Source organism: Silene latifolia, chromosome 1 (assembly GCF_048544455.1).
Source record: "Silene latifolia isolate original U9 population chromosome 1, ASM4854445v1, whole genome shotgun sequence".
Classification (NCBI taxonomy): domain Eukaryota; kingdom Viridiplantae; phylum Streptophyta; class Magnoliopsida; order Caryophyllales; family Caryophyllaceae; genus Silene; species Silene latifolia.
The window spans coordinates 23,621,202-23,647,120 of NC_133526.1; the positions used below are offsets into that span (position 1 = coordinate 23,621,202).

The window sequence follows — 25,919 nt, forward strand, 5'->3', positions numbered from 1 at the left end:
ATATCATGATTTGAGGTTTAATATAATAATAGCAAAAGTACAATCATTATTTTACTCTTTCTAACCTAAACCTACGGCACTTCTTCCTCTACAACAATCAAATTCCCCATTTTCATAGATCAAAAAATCAATTTTCATCTACAATTATAACACTCAATCCCTCATTTTATTTATCACCAAAAAAAATGTGTAAGATATCATGATTTGGTGTCTTCCTCTTTGTTATACAATTGGAAGTTCCAAAGTCACAAACGTAGGATTAGTTTTCCAACCATTACAGTTTTAGTTCAAAATATCATTCAAATACTTTGCATGTATCTCCTTGCGTGTTTAGAAATTATATTTTTTTGAACACAGTACCACAAGCAATGACAAACACTATCCATACACTATTTAAAACAATATCACCCTAATATCCCATGTTTTTTTGAAAGAATGTGTGATGATATCTTACACAATACCACCACATTTTTTCTTCCGATAAAATGTAAGAATTATATTAAATCGAAGTAAGATGTTGAAGCACCGGGTTACAATGCGTGGAGCGGGTTCCGGACAAGTCCATATCGACAACGAAAACAAATAGGCGGACTGAAATCCACCACACAATCACACCGTCACAAATTCACTTTTACTCGTCCTACTCTCTCTCTTCCTCATCTAACCAGCGATTCGATCCATTGTCGATATCGCCGCTTCATCTTCTTCTTTGATCTTCTGAGCATCATCTTCATCTCCTTAATCAAATCAGAGCTAACCCTCTCAGGTCTGATGATGTGCCCTTCGTGTTTGCTCAAATTCCGTTGCCTCCAAATGTGGTAGGTGCAGGCATTTGAGCACCGCATTGATTATGGCTCTTCTGGTTTTGGATCCTTGTTGATTCAACCTCCAATTAGTCACTCCGCTAATAGGTAAATTCTGATTTATCCATCTTTCAATATGTCTTAAGATTTTCTTGTTGTAGCTACATTCGAAAAATAGATGATTGAGCTCCTCCATTCGTTCCATACAGAGATGGCAAGAGTCATCACTGACTATACCGATCTTGTTTTCCATCATCTAATCATGCAGTGGAAGTTGACTTTAATGAAGAGAATTTTGCAGAGCAGATATCTGACCCCCAGTTTCTAGATAAATAGTTGCATGTTAAGTTGGGCTTTTGGCAAGGTTTTGCTGCTTGTCTCGAACAGGCGTACTTTCGATTGGTTGCTGCGAAATAATGTTGTTTTTTGTTTGCCATTATACTTTACCAATATGTCTTGCTTCAGTCTTGCTAGATGATACCTAAAATGTCTTCTGCTCGGAACACTGTCAGTCCATGTTCTTAGCTAGCTTATCGGAAATTAAATCAGCTGATGTATGACTTAGCTTAGGTGCATGTTGGACTCACGCGGAGACTTCTTTGATGGCCGTTCGTTGTATGACATTGATGTTTTTGAACACTGAGTTGTCCATCTCATGGATTATTTTATGAATGTAGCGAGTTCTAAAAGGTGAAAAAGTACGCCATGAGCTGATTGTAAAATGTTTGTGAATTTATAGGTGTTTTCCAACAACATGTCGAACAATGGAAACCCGGTAGCCTCAAAGTGCAAGGCTAGTGACAACTGAACCAAAGTCAGTCTGACTTGACGAAATTAAACATGACTCATCTTGAGGATGATGTGGTTGCCCTGATGAAAAAGAGAGTTGTCGATTTGGCTGGTAGTGTCTATCCGACTCTCCGAGTCGGACATTATTTTTACATTTTCTGCAAAGGAAATTAAACTACAGATGGGGTTAGTTAAAAGAAAAGATTTCTTGAGGGGACGGTCCGAGCCTGGCAATTGAGTGAACCTCAATACCCCAATACCCTCATACCCCCAATACCCTGATACTCCAATACCCTGATACCTCATACCCCCAATACCCTCATACCTCAATACCCCAGTGTTAGGGCATTGAGGTTTTATACTCATACCTCAAACCCAAAATCAATTGAAAAACCCAAATGACCTGACCTGACCTGAACCGGACCCGTTAAACCGAATAGCTAGGTCTACCAGCTTTACGTTACATGTACATCTAAGGATCTAACTACTCAAGTTCTATATAGCAGCTCAACTCATAGCTCAACTCATAAACACAAACCCGACCCATTTGACCCCTTTGCCAGGTCAGCGGGAAGCCGGGAATCATACTAACTTTCTTCACCTCTAGGCACGTGCCACGACGTGACGCGTAAAAAATTGAAAAACGCATTGACGTACAACTCGGTGTTCAACAAACATCAATGTCATACAAAGAAAGGCCATCAAACAAGTCGTCACATGAGTCCACAGATACTAATTTTGGTGAGGACAAAAGAAACAGTAAAAAAGTCGCAATGACGGCAACTTCCTTGTCATGTGTCTCCTCGTAAACACGAAACCATTATACATTACAATTAATCATCCAAAGACACATTAGTAAGATCTTTAATAATTTCAAGATATATGGCCTCCGTTTCCCTAGTCACTTTAAGAGCCTTTAGAAGAAGCTCATTTGTCCTCCGGGACGGTGACACTTAGCTAATTGACGATTCTGGAGCATAGCTGCTACTTGCCCCTCCACTACTAGAAACCTTTAAGGCAGCATGAGTGTGGGATGGGGTCACTTCAAGAGAATGAGAAGACGGAGATTGAGAAGACTGAGATTGAGCGGAATGAGATTGAGACAACCAGGTAGGTGGTTGCCAGATTCGCACTATCTTCTCATAGAATCCACAAGAATCCCCCTGCCCATACACACATGAATCAAAATAAACTTACTAGAACATAAAACAGGGATCAATTTCAGGCAACATTGAAACAAAGTCGATGCGACATAATTCTCACCCGATTACAGCAACGCCAGAATTTCTCTCGACCTCTAAAATCGTTGCAGCAAAAGCCACGTCCGCATGGACACTGCTTCAGTTCATCTTTAAATGAGTAGAACAAGCAATCCGGTATTCCCTTCTGCCAAGTACTAAACTAAACGTTAAGATATAAATGAAACATTGAAAATAAAACTATACAAACAGCATTTGGGAACTTGCCGTCTTAGAACCAGGGCATTTGTAGTAAGGACGAGACAAATATTTGCCTTTACTTATTACAGCCTTGATTAGAAGCAGTGGCATAGCCACCTATGGAGTTGTGGGGTCTTGAGACCCCACAGCTTTCCGACAATTGACGTTTTTCATCATTAAATTTTGACCGATTTGAAAAATTTATATCTATAAGATCCCGTAATAAAAGAAACAACATAGTTACATTAAAACATACCCCAGTTCTAAACAATCTTGGCTCCGCCACTTTAGAGGTCCATTGCCGCATGGACATAAAAGTTCCATTATTCTTCACAGTAGAAATGTACAATCCACATTTTACAATTAAAAACTAGGAGGCAATCAAACAGACCAAATGAAAACATTCATTGTATTTGTTTAATTATACTAGTGTACACATTTACACATTTCATCCGTTTTCACACAAACATTGACTATTTACAACGTTTCTATTTACCACACATTTACACATTTCTCTTGGTTTCACACCAAACATTCATTCGTTCAACTCTATGCATTGCATCTGCCTTAATTATTTCTATATAAATAGGTTTTCATGTGTTTAGAAGGGTATTACATTCTCTTTGTTTCAAAAAACTTCAAACTTAATCTATACTGAATTCCCTCTCAACCATTCTTATACTATAAACTAATTATGTCTTCTAATAATTCATCTGATGCATCCTATGAATCTGATATAGAATCCTTTGATTCAGTAGAAAGTTTCGGAGGCCATTCCGAAATATTGTACGTCAAACCTCTGATGTGTATTCTTTATAATTTGCCAAGCACACGAGATGGGTTTGGAAAGGAAACTCCCTCATATGATCTTGACAGATTAGTAGAAGTTATTCGGGGTGCTGGATTAAATTTAGTTCAAGCTATCCACCCGGCTATTTCTTACAATGGGCCGTTCAAGGGACATGCAATGATTGAGTTTGGAGCGGGAGATGAGCGCAAATGTTTCCGTCAAGCTCGCAAACTGGAGCGCGCTTTTTCTAATAATGAAGCTTCGAGGTGGTGGTTTGAAAACGTTAAACCTCCGTCAGGACCATATTTATGGGTTGCTAATAGAGATGATTAGGGACTGGTCGCATATTTGTATGCTCAGGGGCCTTCCTTTGAGTTCGGGACACTTCCGCTTGTATGGGAAAACGACCCGGTGGATTGGGTTGAAGGTGATAATGATGTTTTCAGTGATATTCGTTTTGAAATCCGCAATTACTTTCCGGATTATTAATTTGTACTGTACTTTTTATAATGTTGGTTATATTTTATAACTTCAAAGATGGGCTACAATCCACATTTTACAATTTAAAACTATTACGGAGTAGTAGGCAATCAAACCGAGGACAATAGTAACAATAAAAAATCATAGTATACGATCATCGTTTTTGTTTTTTCCAGTGAAGTATAAATGATTCAACTAAGTGCTGCTATATAATCGAGTATCAAGCTAACAAATCTTAATGCACGCCATATCTTTATAAACATAAACCCAAATAATTAACGCTGCAATTAATCGAAAAAGAAAACAACTAAAACTGAATTGACATACCTAATAAGGCAGGTCGGTTCAAGCATTCTCTGTCGAGTTCAGCACGGTGGCGCAGTAGTGGTGAGGCACACGGTGGTGGATGTGGAAACAGAAAGGAGAAAGGACTGCTAGCTGGCACCCAAGTCCGCATAACATGCTTCATCAACGCTTTTCCAGACAAATCCTTCTCATCAGACTGCTTCTTTTGGTAGAATGTGAATTCTCATCAAGCTCAAAATGTAACCATTACATGATAACTTATCAAACTAAGTTTGTCATCTACTACATCCAAAATCACTTAGAATCTACTTTCTAATAGTTTCCTCTCAGACAGCCACTTCAAATCACTTCGACATATTGTTGATACTTGTAGGCTCTACAAACGGTATTTAATCTCATTTTGAATCTTCTTAAGCAGTACAATCGGTCTGGTCACACATCTAGTCACCCTTGCCTCATTTCTGCTAAAACAAATATGATAATTCAGGCTAGCAAAACAAGCCATGACAATTTTCTTTTTTAGCAGTCCGAGATGCCGCCATTTCAGTAACCAAAGTAGCATGTTACCAGTGGGACCAATCTGCCTGTAACAACTTCACACACTGATGTTGATGATTTGCCTGATGGGCTCTTAAGACTCGACAAACCGGCAAAACTCAGTGTTTGTGATGTCACTTTCAAGCGGATTTTTTTGGATGAACTTCTGCACATCCTCGGTATTTGCCAGTTGTTCGAGATATACACGAATCTTACCATGTGACCCTGCCATGACCCGATATTACAAACTATTTTACTCAAGTTACTTGTATTTAACATGAATCTTGGGATCCATAGAACTATAGAAGCAAGCATCAAACATGGTTTGTGAAAAGTGGAGATTGAAAGAAGTTCATCTTACCTAAAGAAGTATTTGTGTTATTGTTCAATGTGTACGCACGAGGAAACACCGCAGTGTAAGGCTGGATAGGGGGGCATATAAAAAAAACTTATTCCAACGAGAGTCTATAAAAATCTGATTATTTATTGCATCAGATCAAATACTTACAGGATTGTGCGAGGCCTTGCATGGTGAATCGTCCAACAATATAGTATTTGTTTCATCATAAAACCCCTTATTCCAAGGAAAAAAAATTTCTTCATCATCCCATAGCTTCCTTAGCTCCTTCAAAAACAGAGACTTCTTTTTGCTCTTACAATGGCCTTGATGCACTACTTCAATACAATGCTCTTGACCCTGCATGTCATAGTTAGAAGAGGATACATATATGTAAATAGAGTACCGAAGTCCATATGAATGATACTTTATGAATGCAGTGAAGGCAAATGGATGATAGTATCTTAATAGAAACTTATTGATGTCTCACCCATGAAAAAAGCAAACTCTCCACGATATTATTCTCCATGAGACGGCCAAGCACTATATCTAAATTTTTTCTGCAAAGAAAATTTATAAGGCAATGACAATTCATCTATGCCACAGAGTAGGGCTCGGATGTACAGTTAGATACTGTTCCCGTCGGTTACTGAAAAAATTATAAACACATAGTATGAACATACTCTTTTCTTGATGACCAAATCCCAACATCGAACTTCTTAATGCAGAACTTCAGGAACTCATCACAAGAAGGCCTTTTGTACACTAAGAAAATAGAAGACAAAAGTGGTTAGGTGAGGCAGTTGGACGAATAGAGGCAGTTGGACGAATAAGTCAAAATAGAATTACAACAACAACAACAACAACAACAAAAACATCACTACCCCAGTGCCTCAATGGCTAAAAATGATGGTTCACGCTTTAAAGGTTTTTTATTACCTTCATACGTACTTACAACATGTCCAAGCAACCCATTCACATCCAGGACAAGGAGCTTTCTTTTAGATTTCAAAATGGCAGTGGGATGTAATGTTGGCCTTTCAATGACACTGGCAACATTTTTATGACCTAAAGAAGCCGCTTTGGCTAAGTGATCTTTTTCTACGTGCAGTGTGTAACTTCGTGATTTCTCATATTCATGGAAGCTGTGCATATATCTACAACGTTCCCCTTTGGTACACGTGCCTACATTAGAGCAAAACACGACTGGCTTTTTACCACCAAAATCACTTGAAGGTCTGCTTCCCTCTCTCTTAGAAAAGCAACTACGATTATCATCAAAGCCAAGATTATTTGAATTCCCTCCAACCACTCGGTGTTCTCCACTTTGACGTTTGTCCCTTTCTTCTTCCATCTTCTCGTCTTCTTCTAGTGCATTTTCAACCCTGCATTCTTTCTCTTTCCCTTTTTCCTCTTCTTGATGTTTGTCCTTCTCTTCTTCCATCTTCTCATCTTCTTCTACTGCATTTTCAACCCCGTCTTCTTTCTCTTTCTCTTTCTCTTTCTCTTTCTCTTTCTCTTTCTCTTCTTTTCCTTCTCTTTCATCCATGTCTTCTCCCGTCTCAGCGTATGCACATTTGATCATTTGTATGTATGTTTGTCTTGCCTTTCTCAATCGTTCAACAACTTTTACAACATAAGGGTTGCCGGAGACTTTGTCTTGGCAATTATCATCATATGTTTCATTTGACATCGACACATTGAAAGCCTTGTGAAAGTCCATCATTAATTTCTTTATGCCTTCATGGTTAGGCATTATTTTCATCAAATATTCAGTTTTTGATTCAAATGCTTTGAGGTTGTCAGCCAATTTCTCCTTGGTCTTTCCCCAATCATGTAACATATCCTGCTTCACAGATAAGGCAAATAAATATTTCATAAATTTAGTGTTATTTTCTTTTCTTTTCCTTTTGACTTCAATGAAATTGTGTTCCACTTCATGGAGTGCATCTATGTTCATTTCTATAATACCAGATTGCGGGTTATGATCTTAAGTTTTATTCGCTACATTAGTTTATATGTGGGTTTTGCTCATTCTCATGTTCTTTTTACAGGCTGCTACTCACCCTATAGATGGTCAATCGATGCCATCAGTTAATGATACTCCTTTCAGAGGACATCAAGGTGCACTGCAAAACCATGTATTATATATAAGTATTTATATATGTGCTCTGGTGAAGTGCTTTGTTTGCTCACTTCTAACTATATACTTTTCTTATGTCAGATTTTGGTGGACATGTTTCTGACCTTAAGGGGTCTTGATCAAAGGGTGTTTGAAAATTTGAATCTACGGGGAAATCAAATCTTTTTTTACTGTGGAGTCTTATGTAAACATGTAGCCTGTTTTTTGTGCTCTTAGAAGTTCAAAGCTTGATTTATTAACAATGTTATCCTATTGTGGCTGAAAATTGTCACATTACATGCGTATGTTTTGGCGGCAAAATAGAAACAAACTAATATAGTTGTTGGGTCAGGGAATCACGTGGGAACTCAATGGTCAGTGACTCCTCCAATAGTTCAATCCCATCCCCCCAACTTTGTGGCTGGATTTGTTACCATTAGCTGCTATCTTCTGTGTCTAATCTCTTGCTCCTAGCCTTTGAGGCTAAAGAGGGGTATCCCTATATTTTTTGGTATTAGAGAACCTCTATTTCACGTTTGATTATCCTGTTTTCAATTTTGTTCTTCAGTTGCGGACAAATCTTTACTTTCTAATGCTCACTTATTCATGGCAAGGGAAAGAGGAGTGACATCAACGAGTTAGTCCAGAGGGATGCTCTGAAAAGATGATGTAAAGTTTACCCACAAGGCCATAAACGCGAGAACAAGTTTATATGGCAAGCATAGTAAGTTTCTGGGACAACTCAACAAGTTCATCAGTAAAAGTTTAAAATTCATAAATTAAACGTAAATACATCAGAAGTAAAAGGATGAAAAAAGCATTCTTACAGCCAGCTCATTTTTCTCTTCGTCGACATTTTCTGGTGTTTGAGTCCCTAAAAGTGTTTCCAAGCCCGGAGCCCCCTTTTCAACATCTTCAAGTCTAGAGCCCCCTTTTCTCCATTCATATTGCTTCGCTTTCAATCGTTTTCCTGTCCAGCCTTTAAGTCTAGGGCACGCACCTTTAGGGTAAACATAATGGATCTGCTCATTTGGTTAGACAAGACTGATGAATTATGTGGTTATAGTACACTATTCAACATATAGAAAATAATGTTTACCATAAGAAACAGGAGAGGGCCATTGAACTGCTTTAGTGAGCAATCTCTGCCTCATAATCAACCCCAAAGAGATGAGGGTATGGAATGAGCCCAATTGTTTCGCTTTCAATCGTTTTCCTGTCCAGCCTTTAAGTCTAGGGCACGCACCTTTGGGGTTGGAATGAGCCAAACCCAATTGTTCTTGCACAGATGCAAAGGCTAGTAATGTTGTCTAGTTTGTTATCGTTTCATCTCACTAAAATTTAACAATTGTCTTTAAAAGCTTACCTTTAATAAAGTAAATTAATCTTCAAAAGATAAGTTTACTAGATTTTGGAAAAAAAATACAAGTGTGGCAATGTTCTGATCCTATAAGCATCAAAATTTCATTTCTGCCTTGGTCTTTGTGCGGCATTGATGGCGGTTACATACACTTTTTTTGTAAATACTTGAAAGGTACTATCTTTATACGACAATCCCGTTAGCATGTCCATTCTCGGCGAATCTTTATACGACAAGTGTAAATCCGACAATCTCCCAGTTATACGTAAAACATAATATTCATTTGCGCTACATAATTAGTTTGGAGTGTACAAATTATAAATAAATAAGTAGAGAACGGCGGAGGATTGAGGGTATGAGGACTTTTATGGGGTTACTTTTAATAGCGGGCCGTCCATGGGCAATTTTGTTTAGTCCAAGCCCGTCCATTTATTCTAGCGGGCCTAGTTTTCTAGTCCATTACCCATGTAATTTTTTATTTTTCTTGTCCAAGCCCGCTATATTAGCGGACCGAACGGGCTGGGCCAAACGGGTCAGCCCGCACTTGATCAGCTCTAAGTCCCGCGTAGAAACACCTATCTCTAACCGGCCAGGATCATAAAACCGTGGTAAAAGGTTGATCAAATTAGGGAGATTACGATAATTATTAGTGTTATACATAATAAACCCAGCAAATGATTTAGTGATTTTGCATCGACGAATTTGATTGAGAATTTCAAGAAAAATTACTTTACTAAGTGAAACAAGTTCTCTTCTTGCATGAATGTCGGGTTCAGACATATGATTCTCGTTTTAAATAAGCATCTTTGTACTATGTTTAGAGTGAGATGAAATCTTTAAACGGTAAAAATTGGGAATAAATAAAAGTTCACAAATTCTAATTTAGAAAGGATAGTGCTAGGTAAGCGTGAAGTAGTGTAAGACTTCTTAAGAAAGCTTGAGGTGCTGAGGAAGTCACTTAATTTTAAAACATTCCTAAATTTTCTGTCTAATTTAGTCGTCCCATCCGGCCCTTTTTTAGTGGGCTTGGATATTTACGGTCAAAGTTCGGAAACTTTGACCTCCAAAAAGCAAGTGTGATAAACATAGATAAATCGCGTTTTCTTAAGGCCATACGAAACCGGGCCCGATTAGAATGTTAGCTAAGGACAAAGTTTTAAACGTAAACCGTTACAAAGTACATGCCCGTTCAAGTTCTAAAGAGTTCATGCTCCATTTCCTTAAGAACCGTACTCCATTGCTTATACGGTAAACCATTACACTTACGTGCTAGACTTGATTGGCTCATAATTGAGCCGAAAACTAATGACGTGGTTAACAAGTAGGCTAATATAAACTACGGAGTAATATTCTTTACCATCTTTGAACGTAGTAGAAGTTACGGTGCTTTAGTAGGGGTTGTTAGTTCTAGTCACAATTTGAATAGAAAAACCAAAATCATCAAGACTTGTGATTGTAACTACCAGTAACTAACAGTAATACGAACCAATGTTGGAGGCCGATGGTGTAAATTCAACCAACTGAGTGGAGGCCAATGGTGATTCAACGGGCCAGAAGGCACCTGTACAAATAAATAAAATAAACCAAAAGTAGGAAACATTGAAATCAGAAATCCTGGATGTGTTGGTGTTATTTAGCTAATCAAAGTGCATTCCAACTAATTCATGGTTGTTATCGATTATGGGCATTTGTCAAAGTCAGCAAAAGCTTCTTGTGAATTCAATGAACATAGCATAACTTGAAACTAATTCAAACATGCACAATCAAGTTTATTTGAATGGGGTTTCTCCTAATGTTGAAGAAAGAATCTTGACTGCATCTGGTTTCAATAAGGGGTCATTCCCTTTTAGATATCTTGGGGTGGATATTTCTTACAAACGATTAACAAATAGCCAGTGTACTAAATTAGTGGACAAGATTGTGAAGCGCATTCGAGGGTGGGGTGCTAAGAAACTCAGCTATGCAGGCCGTCTTATCTTGGTTAGGTCCGTTCTTACACAGCTTCATTGCTATTGGGCTCAGATATTTCTGCTGCCTAAGGGAATTCTTAATAGAGTTGACAGTGTTTGCCGTAACTATCTCTGGTCAGGTAGTGATAACTACCAGCGAGTACCTGCAGTTTCTTGGGACACTTGTTTAGCTAAATACTCATGGGAGGTGGCTAATAAGAAAGGCAGTATGTGGGTGCGATGGGTCCACCACATATATATAAAACAACAAGATTGGTGGGATTATATGCCTAAGGTATGTTTTATAAACTGGTTGGTCGTTCGAGGAAGGCTGGGTACCAAAGACCGTCTGCTACAGTTTGGGATCACTAGTGACGGGTTATGCTGTCTTTGTGGAAATAATCCTGAAAACTTCAAGCATCTGTTTTTTGATTGTCCATATAGTAATTAGTGGTGGGATAACTGGAGGATAAATATGAAATGAGGAGTATCTGTGTGATGTAAGTTATATCTTGTATGTGTTACATTTTGAGCTTAATGAGAATTTTCACATTCTACCAAAAAAAAAGTTTATTTGACTTTTGAAAGAATATGCAACCTAGAAAAGCGTAATAGTTGAAAAAATACTTACGAGAGCCACCTCCCTCTTCTGGTTATCCGGATGTAGGTTCAGAAAAACCATCGCCTTCATTTCCGTGTTGAGCACACCGATTACTTCATCCACGATTTCAACTTTCATGTTGTGGGACGAGACCAAGTTAGCGAGAGCTCGAGCTAAAGCTTCCTTCAATTGCGGCGTCAATTTTGATTTTGATCCCGAAGACGATCCCGATCGGCCCGTCGAGAATGTCCTGGACATGTTTGACAGTGATATAGGGTTTGCACTCTTTCTCGAGAACGTTGGGACACGTTTCCGACTGAAGACTCTGAAAAGTTTTTCCTGGAAAGAAGTTGGACAAGGAACTTTCTACCAAGAACAAAAGATTATTGGCAAAAGAGGTTCAGTAAAGCAAAGCATTAGATCCACTTTGTTAAGGCAAGAATGCACGATTAAGCCATAATAGCCAATGCTATGACCCTATTCAACACCGAGATGTAATACTATGCTTGTAAATAAGATTAATGCAATTATAGATCTAGCAGCATAGCAGGCAGGGATGGAACACACACAATGTCAAAGGCACAACAGATAATGAAGGAAAGACGATGAAAACATCCTCCATCTTCAGCGGGAAACCACTCAGTTTAGAGCGCCATAAAAAAAATCCCTATAGGGGGCACCACCCACGCATACTGAAACAGCACATGAACACACGGGACATGGTTTGTGTTTTAACTGACAGAACGAAAGAGTAAAAGGTTTCTTCATGTGAGAAGTCACATCTAAAACTTAATGAGCGATGGGAAATCAGGGAAACTCAGAAGAAATCAGCAACGATTTAGAAGATATTGGAATACTAAACCTCTAGTGAACTTCTACCACATTCACTCAAAAAGGGGGAAAATACAAGGATAGACGGAAATAGAAAGATTAAGAAAAAGGAAGGAGACCAGTAATTTCCAAAAATTGTTTTAGAAAGATTGAAATTTTAGATTACCGTCTCATCCTATGATTTATTTTCCTTTTTTTTGGATGATTTTAGTTTTGTGATCTAAAGTGATTTTGTTGAAATTTTATAGAGGATTCTGTCATTTTTTTTAAATATAAAATAATAACCGATGATTCGAGTCGAAGAGCTCTATGTAAATGGTTAATTTTTGAATGTCGATTTCTGTCCTTCAATTTTTAATAACAAATTGTAGATCTGGTTTTTTATTATTTTTCAACTTTATTACTTCAATTAATTTTCTTTTTAGTAAGTGTTTTTTTTTTTCCAATGGATGCAAGTATACTATATTTATGACTGTTTTTGCCAACTTTAACGTGATTTTTCTAATTCAAAATTATAAGAATAATGATATGAATTTGTTTGAGCCTTCACATTCAATAATGGGAGTGTAATTAATTCTGTAGAGATCATGAAGGTCCCCACATCAGAAAAAAAATTTCATTCCTGAAAATCAGCAGTCAATCAGAAGGCATGAAAAAATCTAGCTTTTATACTAGGTAGATTTATAGATATAAAAAAAGGACGTGCGTAGCACGGGATACTACCTAGTGTTATTTATAATCATAAAATATACTCCGTATATTTTATTAAATTTAAACGGCGTGTCCCATACCCTAATTTTTATGGGCTGTCGTATTACGTGTCGAAGTCGTGTCCGTGTCAGTTTATGCTACCTAGTTATATGTCCCAAAAAAAATCGGAACTAAAACTGATCCTATTATCGGTTTGTCACCTCTATCCGGTACATTGTGGGAAGCAGTTTTCTTTTTATCATCATTTACTGCTGCAAATAAATCCCTAACTACATTCCTCACCTGCATTTTTTCCATTTTTTAATTCTTTCAATTTTCTTCATATAGCCCGTCACTTCATTACTAGCCTATCATCATTTACTGCTGCAAATAAATCCCTAACTACATTCCTCACCTGCATTTTTTCCATTTTTTAATTCTTTCAATTTTCTTCATATAGCCCGTCACTTCATTACTAGCCTGTCACTTTACTCCTAGATTCTCTCCTCCCCCCTCTTCCGTCACTTCCTGCAAATTTAAAGTTTTCTTTTTGCCCTCGTTTATGGCGCCTGCACCATATCTATATGATCCTTAGATGTAACGTAGAGCTGGTAGACCTGGCAATTCGGGTCAACGGGTCGGGTTCAAGTCGGGTCATTTCGGATTTTTCATTTGATTTTGGGTTAATTCGGGTCGGGTCATTTCGGGTTTTGACTTGGGCAAATTCTTATTTGTCACGGACACTATTTTTAACCGAAATCTCACACACCATCTATCCTAGACAACATTACTAGCCTTTGCATTGCTTCCAACAAATGTCAATCTTTCTTTGCATTGATTTCAGTTGAATGATTTGGATTTGTCGAGTCTATACTCGTCACCTGTCAGAAATTGTTCTGTGTTAAAGGGCATGAATCATCTATGTTTACGATTTCGAGCCTTGGTAGAAAAATTCTTTAATCGGCCGATTTTACAACTTTTCAACATCATTTTCCCCCCCAAGATTATAGGTCAGTTTGAGTCTTACATTGATGATTTCGGGTTAATTCGGGTCGGCCCGGGTCATTTTGAGCTTCGGGTTTCTATTCGGCCAAACGAGGTCGTGTTATTTCAGGTCGGTCATTTTCTGATGGATCAATGAATAAGTAAGAAAAAATCATTTAAACTCGGGCCATATTCGGGTCGGGTCGGGTCACACTCGGGTGATGTAATGCGGGTCATTTCGGGTCTCGAGTTAACCTTTTTGGTCGGGTGGCGTCCTTTTTACATACTCCATTATAAAAGTGTAAAAGCGCCTTATAAAAGACAAAATTTAATGTGTCGTGTGTATAGCAATCCATACCAATTGAACTATAGTTGGTGTCATTAAGACCGTCATAACTTAAGAGATCTAACATTTTCCTTTCAAAAGTCAACCACAACGAGCCTAAGCCCGTGGAACCAATCACGATTCCACGTAGACTCGTCGGTTTAGTTTCGGTCAGTACACGATAAATGCGACCAATGTCGTATCATATCAAAATGCAGAATTCTGTCATGAATTCAGATGGCTATAACAGGAGCTTCCGTTGCTTAAAAATAAGGATCTTTATATGTATAAAATCTTGAGAACGTCTACTATCTTGTCGATTTGGAATCAACTAAAAATAATGAACAGATTTTTCACACCAGACCCTCAAAGACTGTCACGATTTCAATGCAACACAATTTCTGAAATAGACCTGTCTGTACTCAAAGCTCAATATCTGAAGAATGGCTCGATAATTTTGGTTGATTCTTTTTGGACATGAAATATAAGTTCCTTAGCTTTCAAATAAGCTATCATGGGCATCTTTATTCAAATGGAGATAGGAGAAATGGCGTTTCAAAATCCCTGTTGCTGTTCCTTCAAAAAAAAAAATCCCTGTTGCTGTACAGGAAGAATGCGGTCATTTCAGAAATGACCTGTCAGCATTCAAATTCGAATATCTCGAGATTGGCTTAACTTTTTGATTAATTCTTTTTGGAGGTGAAAGTTGAATTCAATATCTTTCATTCAACATATCATGGGAAATTTTTAAGCAACCGAGTCCTGAGATATGGATTTTTTGAAAAAGCAATCAGATTCTGAATCATGACAGCATCACTCTTTCAGAAACTCTTTCAGAATTGAAGTTCAGGAAGATAGAAAAGCAGACACTACCCATCAAGATAAAAGCAGACACTTCACTTCATTACAATAATAAAATCTAATTTATGATAGAAATGTAGGATGATCAAAAGGGGGTCTCAAGTCTCAACTGTCTCAAATCAAATAGAAAAGCAGACACTTCACTTCATTACAATAATAAAATCTAATTTATAATAGAAATGTAGGATAATCAAAGATTCAAAGGAAAATCTTTGCATACTCACAAGAAAATCACAATTTGCATACTTATGCAGACCTGTTTATTTCTTCTCAGAGGTAGCTTTGACCCTTACAGATCTTCTACACTTCTCCTCGTCTACAATTTTCTTTTTCTTATTCGGTTTGTTTTTCGGTTCAGTCTGAGCCAGCTTTTCCAGTTCCGTAGGTTTCCTTTTCCTAGTAGCCTATGTGATCGGAGAGCATTGTAGATTTTAAATGGCAGGTTGGAAGAGAATAAGAGATGAGAAGAATACATTAGACAAAGGAAGAAGAAAACAATTTAGAATAGATCTTTACCTTCGGTTTCGGTTTTGCATCCCCTTCCTTTTCCCCTGTCTGAGTCTGAGCCTTCTTTTCCATAGGCACTTCTGCATTTTGCTCTGCATTCTTTGTCGCGCCAGTCTCTTCGTTAGTCTCTTCCTCAGTAGGCTTTTCCACACAAGGCTCTTGCTCTTTCAGAGGCGAAGAGCCTCTTTCTGTTCAGATCAAAAAATTGTAACCGAAAAAACAAATTCTTAGATCAAATACACATTTGTCACTATTAAGAGAAACTCGGGGAGTGGTTAATAGAGTAGCAGCATTAAAAGTTACTTTAAGAAGTAAGGGCCAATGAGTAAATGAGTGAGAGTAAGAGAAGCTTACTCTGTACGTCTTTGAATATCATTGCGCAAGAAAGATTACTGACACAAGACAAGACAAGACAGACTTCATCGAATGCAAATAATTCAGGAGAATAGGAGTTATCTGTTATCAGGTACAGATGCGAGATTGTATTGACTGGTGGGTCACGATAGCTATAACCCGCTTCTAGCCTTATAGGTAATAACGACACCCTCCATCCCATTAAAAATTTTCAGTAGGGCATATAACTTCATTATTTTTAATGATACATGAAAACAGTAGCTTTAATAAACCAAACAATAGAAATGTCACACTCTATCATTAAGTCTACATTCGGGGTCTAAACCTTCCACTTTTTTTGGCAATAAGGACTTGAATTTTTTCAGTTTAGCAAGGAGGACTCATCACTGACTGAAGTACCATAGGATTGTTAAAAGCAGGTACCTCTTCCAGAGACTGAACTACCACAGCAGCACTCTGTTCCACATCTTCCACATGCTCATTTGCACCTGGCTGATTCCCTACCACACTCTGACGCTCTTCCACCTGACGCTCTTCCACCTCTTCCACCTGACGCTCTTCCTCAGCCTAGGAAGTAAAGCAAAGTAAAGAATAGGATAAAACTGAATTGAAAACTGGTGTTACTCTTCATTTGGTTGGACGTATAAGATACCCAAAAACCAAAAATATACAATTAGGGTGTCTTAAACACCAAGATGCAATATGGTGTCAAAAATATGGTCTAATGTATTAAACAATGAAGCCAAATTAGAAGTTACCGTATCAGGCTTGTACTTCAACAATGTTTGCACTATCGTCCACGAATCACTCTCTGGAGGCTTTACATGCTCCGTCATCATGTTCATAAGCTCCTCCGAGGTTTACGGCAAACCAAGGGAGGCATCGCCCATTAAACCCTTTAGGCGAGAACCCCGTGGACCTTGTCACCGATTTCTTGACTATTGCATATTTTTCCTTTTCAAAAGAACACTGGTTTCGATCCTAAAAGGTCTTGGAGGGTTTCGATCAACTTCACGGGACGAATTGGTGACAAAGCGAGTCTTGGAGGGTTTCGATCAACTTCACGGGACGAGGTGGTGGCAGCAGGTGCAACTGTGGCAGCCTCAAGCGTAGACTCGGCATCCTTGCATGTTGCAGACCTTTGCTTGAACTGTCAATCAAAAACGTCTTAGTTATTTTTTTTTTTGCTAAAAAGGTAAGCTTTCATTAAAATGAGGAACAGCAATACATCATCACCAATTTCATCAAAAAAACACACTATTACGACTACACAAGTCGTGTCCTAGACAACCAATTCTATCGACTAAAGACATTAATTTAGGAGGGCAAGAACTCAATTTCTCCTTCTAACTCGGGAAGCACTCTGACAAGTCTTAGTTATAATAAATTAAATTTAAACGGTTCTCTGTTAGTGCGTGTCTATGTTACTCGGACACGTCTACAAATATCGGATAGGATCGTATCACGATGTATCGGATCGGCGATTTAATGCGAAATTTTCAATATTTTGGTCCAAAATGAAGTATCCATGTGAAGTATTGAAGTAACATAGGAAGTGTTATAACGATATTGCTAATAGAAGATGGAGTAAGATAAGGAAGCATGTTTGAAACGCTTACTTTGTTGGGATCAACGTCGGTTCAATGATTACGCCTTAAGCGGAGATTCATATGCGTCCGGTCGGGATGAGCTTCTCGACTTTAGGATTTGTGCGGCAAAAAAACCAAGCCTCAGTAGGCGTTAAACATTGCAATGAGACCTTTCGACCACCAACAATAGCCTTCCTCCATATGCCTTCCAACTTCATAACATGTTCCATGACCCTATGGTGCATAATTTTCACCAATTAATCCTTTCAAAGGATTCCACATCCTCCAGAAGTTCAAAGCCATAACAGCCAAAAGTCCTTCTCGTAGACTTACTAACAAAGACGTAATTGTACAAATATGCATACATAATTTTCTTGAAGTCGATTTTGTTGTCCTCAATTATGATCATGTCTTTCAAAACATTCAAAAGAATGGATTTAGTCACATATCCATCAGCAGCATATTTGCGAAAGTATTGAGGAGGAGGAGGAATTGTGGGGCTCTCAGGGATTTGAAAATCGGTTCCCTTGTTTTTCATGCCTAAAACTAGAGCCGCCTCATCGGCACAAAATTTTAGGCATTTACCCTTGAAGAAAAATGCACTCTTCTCTGGATTGTACGTACGAGCTAGAAACTTAAAGGTGGAAACTGAATTTGCTTTGACTTCGTAATTCAACAAATTTATAAATGGAGAATCTTCCTTCGTTACATTCTTATCTTCCTTCGTTGTAACAACTTTAGACACATTCTTATCTTCCTTCATTTTCAGTGTCTTGCCACTGGGTTTCAACCCAAGCAAGTAAGCAGCCTCATTTACGCATAATCAACACCAGCGGTTTCCGATGAGGAAAGCATTTTTATCAATAGTGTAATGTTCCATCATGTCTTGGACAATTGATAACTTAAAGCTTCGCTTTTTTCCATTTAAAATCTTATAAAAAATGGAATCTTTCATAAGTTCGAGCTTGTCTTCGCTAGGGATGGCAACGGGCCGGATCTAGCTGGATCCAGCTAGATCCGGCCCGTTGCCATCCCTAGCGAAGACAAGCTCGAACTTATGAAAGATTCCATTTTTTATAAGATTTTAAATGGAAAAAAGCGAAGCTTTAAGTTATCAATTGTCCAAGACATGATGGAACATTACACTATTGATAAAAATGCTTTCCTCATCGGAAACCGCTGGTGTTGATTATGCGTAAATGAGGCTGCTTACTTGCTTGGGTTGAAACCCAGTGGCAAGACACTGAAAATGAAGGAAGATAAGAATGTGTCTAAAGTTGTTACAACGAAGGAAGATAAGAATGTAACGAAGGAAGATTCTCCATTTATAAATTTGTTGAATTACGAAGTCAAAGCAAATTCAGTTTCCACCTTTAAGTTTCTAGCTCGTACGTACAATCCAGAGAAGAGTGCATTTTTCTTCAAGGGTAAATGCCTAAAATTTTGTGCCGATGAGGCGGCTCTAGTTTTAGGCATGAAAAACAAGGGAACCGATTTTCAAATCCCTGAGAGCCCCACAATTCCTCCTCCTCCTCAATACTTTCGCAAATATGCTGCTGATGGATATGTGACTAAATCCATTCTTTTGAATGTTTTGAAAGACATGATCATAAGTGAGGACAACAGAATCGACTTCAAGAAAATTATGTATGCATATTTGTACAATTACGTCTTTGTTAGTAAGTCTACGAGAAGGACTTTTGGCTGTTATGGCTTTGAACTTCTGGAGGATGTGGAATCCTTTGAAAGGATTAATTGGTGAAAATTATGCACCATAGGGTCATGGAACATGTTATGAAGTTGGAAGGCATATGGAGGAAGGCTATTGTTGGTGGTCGAAAGGTCTCATTGCAATGTTTAACGCCTCTACTTGAGGCTTGGTTTTTTTGCCGCACAAATCCTAAAGCTGAGAAGCTCATCCTGACTGGACGCATATGAATCTCCGTTTAAGGCAGAATCATTGAACCAGACGTTGGATCCCAACAAAGTAAGCGTTTCAAACATGCTTCCTTATCTTACTCCATCTTCTATTAGCAATACTGTTATAACACTTCCTATGTTACTTCAATACTTCACATGGATACTTCATTTTGGACCAAAATATTGAAAATTTCGCATTAAATTGCCGTATCCGATACTGTGATACGTATCCTATCTGATATTTGTAGACGTGTCTGAGTAACATAGACACGCACTAACAGAGAACCGTTTAAATTTAATTTATTATAACTAAGACTTGCTGTAGTGCTTCCCGAGTTAGAAGGAGAAATTGAGTTCTTGCCCTCCTAAATTAATGTCTTTAGCTGATAGGAATTGGTTGTCTAGGACACGACTTGTGTAGTCGTAATAGTGTGTTTTTTTGATGAAATTGGTGATGATGTATTGCTGTTCCTCATTTTAATGAAAGCTTTAGCAAAAAAAAAATAACTAAGACATTTTTGATTGACAGTTCAAGCAAAGGTGTGCAACATGCAAGGATGTTGAGTCTACGCTTGAGGCTGCCACAGTTGCACCTGCTGCCACCACTTCGTCCCGTGAAGTTATCCACAATAAGTTATGCCACCATAAGTTATTCCACGATAAGTTATGCCGAGAAAGTGGAAAGATAAGTTATGCTTTGCATCTAACATAAGTTATGCCCAGATAGGTTATTTTAGGTTAAATAACTGTAGTTATAAAAGGAGTACGCGAATTGCGTGTAATACAAGGAGTACGCGAATTGCGTAGCCTTTGAAACATAAGCGAATTGCTTTTGACATACGTAGTAAGCAATTATTACAAGAAAATTGCAAGTTGCACTTTTATGTCGTATTATACGAAAAATGCAAGTTGCACATTTTAATCTTCAGTTAAAAAATGCAAGTTTCAAGGCCTGGATTCTCACAGTAGAAATAAGAATGATGGAGAGGTGCAATCTGATTTAAAGGACTCGAGTCCTTCAAATCAGATTCTACCTTTCCATCATTCTTATGTCTACTGTCAGAATCCAAGCCTTGAGACTTGAGACTTGCTTTTTCTAACTGCTTAGATTAGAATTAGAAAATTAGACTCTCTCTCATTATTGTAACTTAAGAACCCTAGAATCCTCTTTCAATTTCTCCTTAATTAAATTTGCAATCTTTCTTTGTTCTTAGCTTAATTCTTCTCTAGTTTAGTCAAATTTCTCTCCTCTCATTAGTTTACATTTAGTTAATGGGTTGTAATTTTGAACACTTGAAGAGATCACCCCTTAACCTAGGATTAGCCTTATATCGAGAGATCGGGCTTCTCTTCTTGTATTCGCTCTTGGACTTTATTGACCTATGTGTACTTCTATGCTTGTCTACATAAGTGAACCCAAAACATCCTAGTCTTGTTAATTATCCATTCAATTAATTTAATTGCTTGCTTTAGTTGTTCTACAATAAGTTATGCCACCATAAGTTACGCCAAGAAAGTATTAAGATAATTCCACAATAAGTTATTCTACGAGGTGGAAGGATAAGTTATGCCACTCTTCAAATATAAGTTATGCCACCGTAAGTGGAAAGATAAGTTATTCCACAATAAGTTATGCCACCATAAGTTATAAGCTATTCTACAATAAGTTATGCCGAGAAAGTGGTAACATAAATTACCCTTGCATCTAACATAAGTTATGCCCAGATAGGTTATTCCAGGTTAAATAACTGTAGTTATAAAAGGAGTACGCGAATTGCGTGTAATACAAGGAGTACGCGAATTGCGTAGCCTTTGAAACATAAGCGTTTGAAGATATGAATTGCGTGTAATACCGTGGACCGTGAGAGTAGGTCCTTGTATGAGGTAAGTCTTGTATGGTTCGTATGATATAATAGAGGTCTAAAGTGAGAGTGGGTTGTAGTGAGGTTGGATGTTCTTAGTTTCTCTGAGTCTGCAATTCATTATGAATGATGTAATGTGGTATTTTGAGCTTAATGAAAATTTTACATTCTACGAAAAAAAAAATACCTGGTGATCCAACCGAACTGTTTTTTCAAGCATGGCACCCAACGCTTCCAAATCCTCCAAATTCCCCCGTTGGTCAGCACACAAACGAGAGAGGTAGGCCACTCTAGCTTTCAAATAGTTGATTTGCGAAATATGCACGCAATTTGGGCAACATGAGGCGGAAAAATCTACCTCATTCGTGTAATCCATGTCATGAAACTCATCCCAGGCCTCTTTAAGTGTCCTAAAACCTTTATAGTTGTTGTTGCTAAAGCCTGACACTTGTTCCTTACATTCATGCCATTTATCGCAGATTCCAGGTTTTCTACCCCTCCAAACAACATAGTATTCAAATTCACCTGCAAACAAATCGTCATATTTCTCACAATCATAATGATTGAATCAATCGTTATCAATTGGGTGCATCACATCTACATAAAACAGAGAGATTGGTGGATGTATGAACCTACTGTTTACTCTAGTTGGACTTGGAGACAGATATGTAAAATGAAGACTAAACTGGCTAATGGGTTCACTAGTCATAACTGGTTGCAGACGGAGTATTCAACTACTGCTGTGTATGAATGGCTCCTTGGGACTGGTACAAAAGTGAACTGGTGTCCATTTGTTTGGAATAGACTAAGTCTGCCTAAGGTCAACTTCATCAATTGGCTTTTTGTTAGTAGTCAATGCCTTTCTCTAGTCACTGACTGGCTGAATGTAGGGTGGACAGGTCCCTTGATGGGATGGATACTGCAATGGAGGTGTCGAAGTCTACTGCAGAAACAGGTCATTATGGCAAGCATAGCAAATTTGGATGGCCAGGAAACACTGAGGTTCAGATTAAAGATGCTGCAACCTGCTACTTTGAATGCTAGAAATTGTGGTTGGCTAAGTAGTGTTAAGCTGTTGATTGTTTAGAGAGTGCTATGTAGTGAGGATTGTTGTTAAAAAAATTGATTGAATCAACCAAATATTGCACAATATGCATCAATAAACTTACCCTTTTTCTTGTTCTTTGATCTCGTCATGATACACCTACAAATCAACGTGCAACACTAAACTTAGACATAAAACAAAAATAGCAATCAAGCAAAATGCTACCCCCCACCGAAGCAAAATACATAAACCTGCCAAATACTTAGATATGTATTTAACCACAAGTATCAGTGTATCACCAAGATATCAAATTTCAGGAAAAACTAAATAAAAACCCTAATTTCAGGATTTAAAAACCCTAAATAAAAACTGAATATCATATATGACTTGATCGGTAATCTAAATCAAAAACAGCTAAAGACCTTACTTCAAAGGCATAGGTGCTCATATTGGTCGAGGTAGAGTTTGAGGCATGGCGTCCTGAAATATATGATATTCAGTTATAGCAAGAGGTCACCACAAGGGTGTAAAGGGGGCAAGCCTTCCCTTGCCATTTTGGCAAGAGGCCGTTCCCAGGACTTCCTTTATTCAATATTTTAACAAATTAATACAACTTCCTTTAGACTCCAACATGGGTATAAATGTCATTTAATTTAGTCCGGATTCGAGCTAAGTAGGATAGTCCCACCACAAGGGTGTAAAGGGGGCAAGCCTTCCCTTGCCATTTTGGCAAGAGGCCGTTCCCAAGACTTCCTTTATTCAATATTTTAACAAATTAATACAACTTCCTTTAGACTCCAACATGGGTATAAATGTCATTTAATTTAGTCCGGATTCGAGCTAAGTAGGATAGCTAGGGCAGTAATATTATCCGTCATAAATTTTTACGCTTTTACATTCCTAGAGTTTGAACTCAAAACCTCTAATACTTTAACATGATTCAAAATTGAACCGAACATTGCCATGTCAATGTAAGAGTTAATGTATTTTTTAAAGATTATTTTAGTACTTGTACCACTAGCTTAATGCTTGGACAAACGTGCGATTACATGGGGTGGCTCACTACAAAATCACAATCTAGCTACAGGTGACAAACCAACGGAACCTCAACTCAAAAATGGTTAAACAAAGAACGGAATAATAATATGACAATATATCTCAAATTAATTCGAAAATAATACTCGAATTGACGATTAGAGAGTACTAGCAGAGGTTGTCAAACAAATAAGAGATAAAGATAAAGAATTTTCGACCTAGAGCTCACTTGATTATGGAAATTGGTTAAAATCACTCCTTTAGGTTCAAAGACACCCAAAATCGTCACCACTACCTGCAAGTATAAAAGAGGGAGCATCATATTCCACCTAAAAAGGCAATAATACCCACTAATTTAAGAAAATCCCCAAAAATAAGGGTTAGAAACACAAACCCTAGTTATTGAATTGAGAAGAGGGGAAAAAAGGAAACTGGTGCAGTGGCGGCATTGTAGGTGGACGGCGGCAACGTCGAAAGGCTGGTGGCGTCGTCGTGGATGGACAGCGTGGTGATATGGGAGTAAAATGAGGGACGGAGTATACGAAGATCTTCTTGGTTTTTAAAGAGTTGAAATTGAATAGTGAGATAGAACCATTCAAATAAATTAAAATGTGTATCCTCTAGCAAGTTGCAAAAGGATTAGATTAATACCTAGGACTGTCCACTAAATGGTCCGAAAATTGGACCTCGTACTTTGGACCGGACCGAACATAAAATGGTCCGGTCCAAGGTCCACGGTCCACGCGTAAGGGATAATTTGGTCTTCGGTCCGGTCCTGGATCGAACCGAAGAGTTTCGCCTTTCTAAAAGGAGGTTTTTTTTTGACGCGCAAGTCTAAATTCGGTCCACGGTCTATTTAAGAAACAGAAAATTGAAGTTTACTTTTGCAGTTCATAAATTCTTATTTGTGACGGATGTTATCCGTCACAAATGAGAGACGGGGCGATTTAATACTACTTTACTATATACTAGATTTCATGCCCGGGCGTTGCCCGGGTAATACAATAATAGTGGCTTTAGAGTATTTATCATGGGAATGGCGATGTTTTTTAACGCTGGCTTTAGACTATTTAGGCTCTGTTCTTTCTGGCTTAATTTTACTCATTTCATTTCATCTCAACTCTATTCAGTTATGTTTAATTCACGGTTCAACTCATCTCTGCAGAAATCAAGGCCTTGTTTTTTTTTTACTTAATTTCAGCTCAATTCAGTTCAGTTTCATTTAGTTTAGTTCAGTTCAGCTGATCTTATCTCATCTCTTCACAAATTAACTTTTATTTCAATTTAGTTTAGCTCAACTCTATTAAGTCCAGTTCAACTCCATTCAGAAAAGAACAGGGCTTAATTCAGTTCAACTCGGCTCAGCTTCATTAAGTTCCGTTTAGCTCAATTTCATTAAGTTCTGTTCAGCTCATCTCAGCCGAAAAGAACATAATCTTACTTGTTAAGGAAAATTGTATTTTGCATAATTGTTCAAGCTCGACATGTACAAAAATGGCACTACCTAATAAATAAAGTTAATATGAAGCTGACCTGTCTTGATTGAGTTTTAAGTTGATTTGTGGTAGAAAAACAATTGCACGTTGTGCAATCTATATGATTAAAAGAATCATTATAACAACTTATAACGCGTATATAATTTTTAATATTATCTTTATTAAGATAAAAGAGAAATTATCAAACACTTTTCTAAAAAGGGTAACTCGGCAAAACAGTGTGAAAATATTATTAAACATTGACTCTCGAGACTCGAGAGACCCTTTTTGTTATCAAGCGTCTTGCTTGTGATGGATAGTGCCCCTCTCACAATAAGTCAAGTGGCAGGGTAAGTGGAGGGGAAATGAAGCACCCTATAAATCGTGCCACTTGCATATTGTGAGAGGGGCACTATCTGTCTCCAGCTTGTGATGGATAATGCCCATCTTCAATAAGAATTTGGGTTTTGGTTACTTGCTCAGATGGGTACTCCATTACTTGCTTTTACATGGTATCACGGTAGTTTAATCATAGTTTCCGACGTGTAACTGTCACTGTCTTTTCTTGAAAATAATATTTATTTGCTTTTACATGGTTTTATTTTATTTATTTTTCTTAACATAACATACCTTAAACTTCTAATTTAAGGCGAGTTCTAAGTAATTTACATCCAATTCAGTTGTAATACTCTCATGCCATGCCTAAGATCATTTCTAATGTACAGATTTATTACTTTAGAACAAAAAAATAAATAAGCTACTATATCAAAAGTGAGCAACTCATATTTTGATCCTAATCCCCCGTCTTGGGATTCATCTTTTCCAATCACATATTTTCTTTGAAGGGTGACTGATCGGCGAGACAAATTATTAAATTATAGCATGTAATTTTTATCATTAGAGCCATTTTATCCCAAACAAATAGTAC

General features: G+C 37.8%; 2 protein-coding genes and 1 long non-coding RNA gene across 9 annotated transcripts; 1 reads left to right on the forward strand and 2 right to left on the reverse strand.

Moving 5' to 3' along the window:
- Positions 1–368: 368 nt before the first annotated feature.
- On the forward strand, positions 369–1,509 carry LOC141601385 (uncharacterized). The gene is made up of 2 exons (XR_012524356.1): positions 369–911; positions 1,013–1,509. It is a non-coding gene; the product is annotated as an uncharacterized LOC141601385 (long non-coding RNA).
- Positions 1,510–2,391: 882 nt separating this feature from the next.
- On the reverse strand, positions 2,392–5,365 carry LOC141601378 (uncharacterized). The gene is made up of 4 exons (XM_074421657.1): positions 4,629–5,365; positions 3,288–3,359; positions 2,856–2,988; positions 2,392–2,755 (listed from the first exon to the last, which is right to left on the reverse strand). Exons 1-4 carry the CDS (start codon positions 4,652–4,654, stop codon positions 2,546–2,548), a joined length of 441 nt encoding a protein of 146 aa, XP_074277758.1. The 5' UTR covers positions 4,655–5,365; the 3' UTR covers positions 2,392–2,545.
- A 9,937-nt stretch (positions 5,366–15,302) lies between these two features.
- On the reverse strand, positions 15,303–24,135 carry LOC141601391 (uncharacterized). Of its 7 annotated transcripts, none has more exons than XM_074421666.1 (8): positions 23,911–24,135; positions 23,735–23,811; positions 22,904–22,961; positions 22,606–22,640; positions 21,624–21,961; positions 16,489–16,632; positions 15,721–15,899; positions 15,303–15,608 (listed from the first exon to the last, which is right to left on the reverse strand). In XM_074421666.1, exons 3-7 carry the CDS (start codon positions 22,927–22,929, stop codon positions 15,879–15,881), a joined length of 564 nt encoding a protein of 187 aa, XP_074277767.1. In that variant the 5' UTR covers positions 22,930–22,961; positions 23,735–23,811; positions 23,911–24,135; the 3' UTR covers positions 15,303–15,608; positions 15,721–15,878. The 7 variants fall into 7 exon arrangements, with proteins under 7 accessions (XP_074277767.1, XP_074277775.1, XP_074277780.1 ...); XM_074421674.1 differs by having other exon boundaries at positions 22,909–22,961; positions 23,911–24,085; XM_074421679.1 differs by having other exon boundaries at positions 22,909–22,961; positions 23,746–23,811; positions 23,911–23,999.
- Between the last annotated feature and the right edge of the window lie 1,784 nt (positions 24,136–25,919).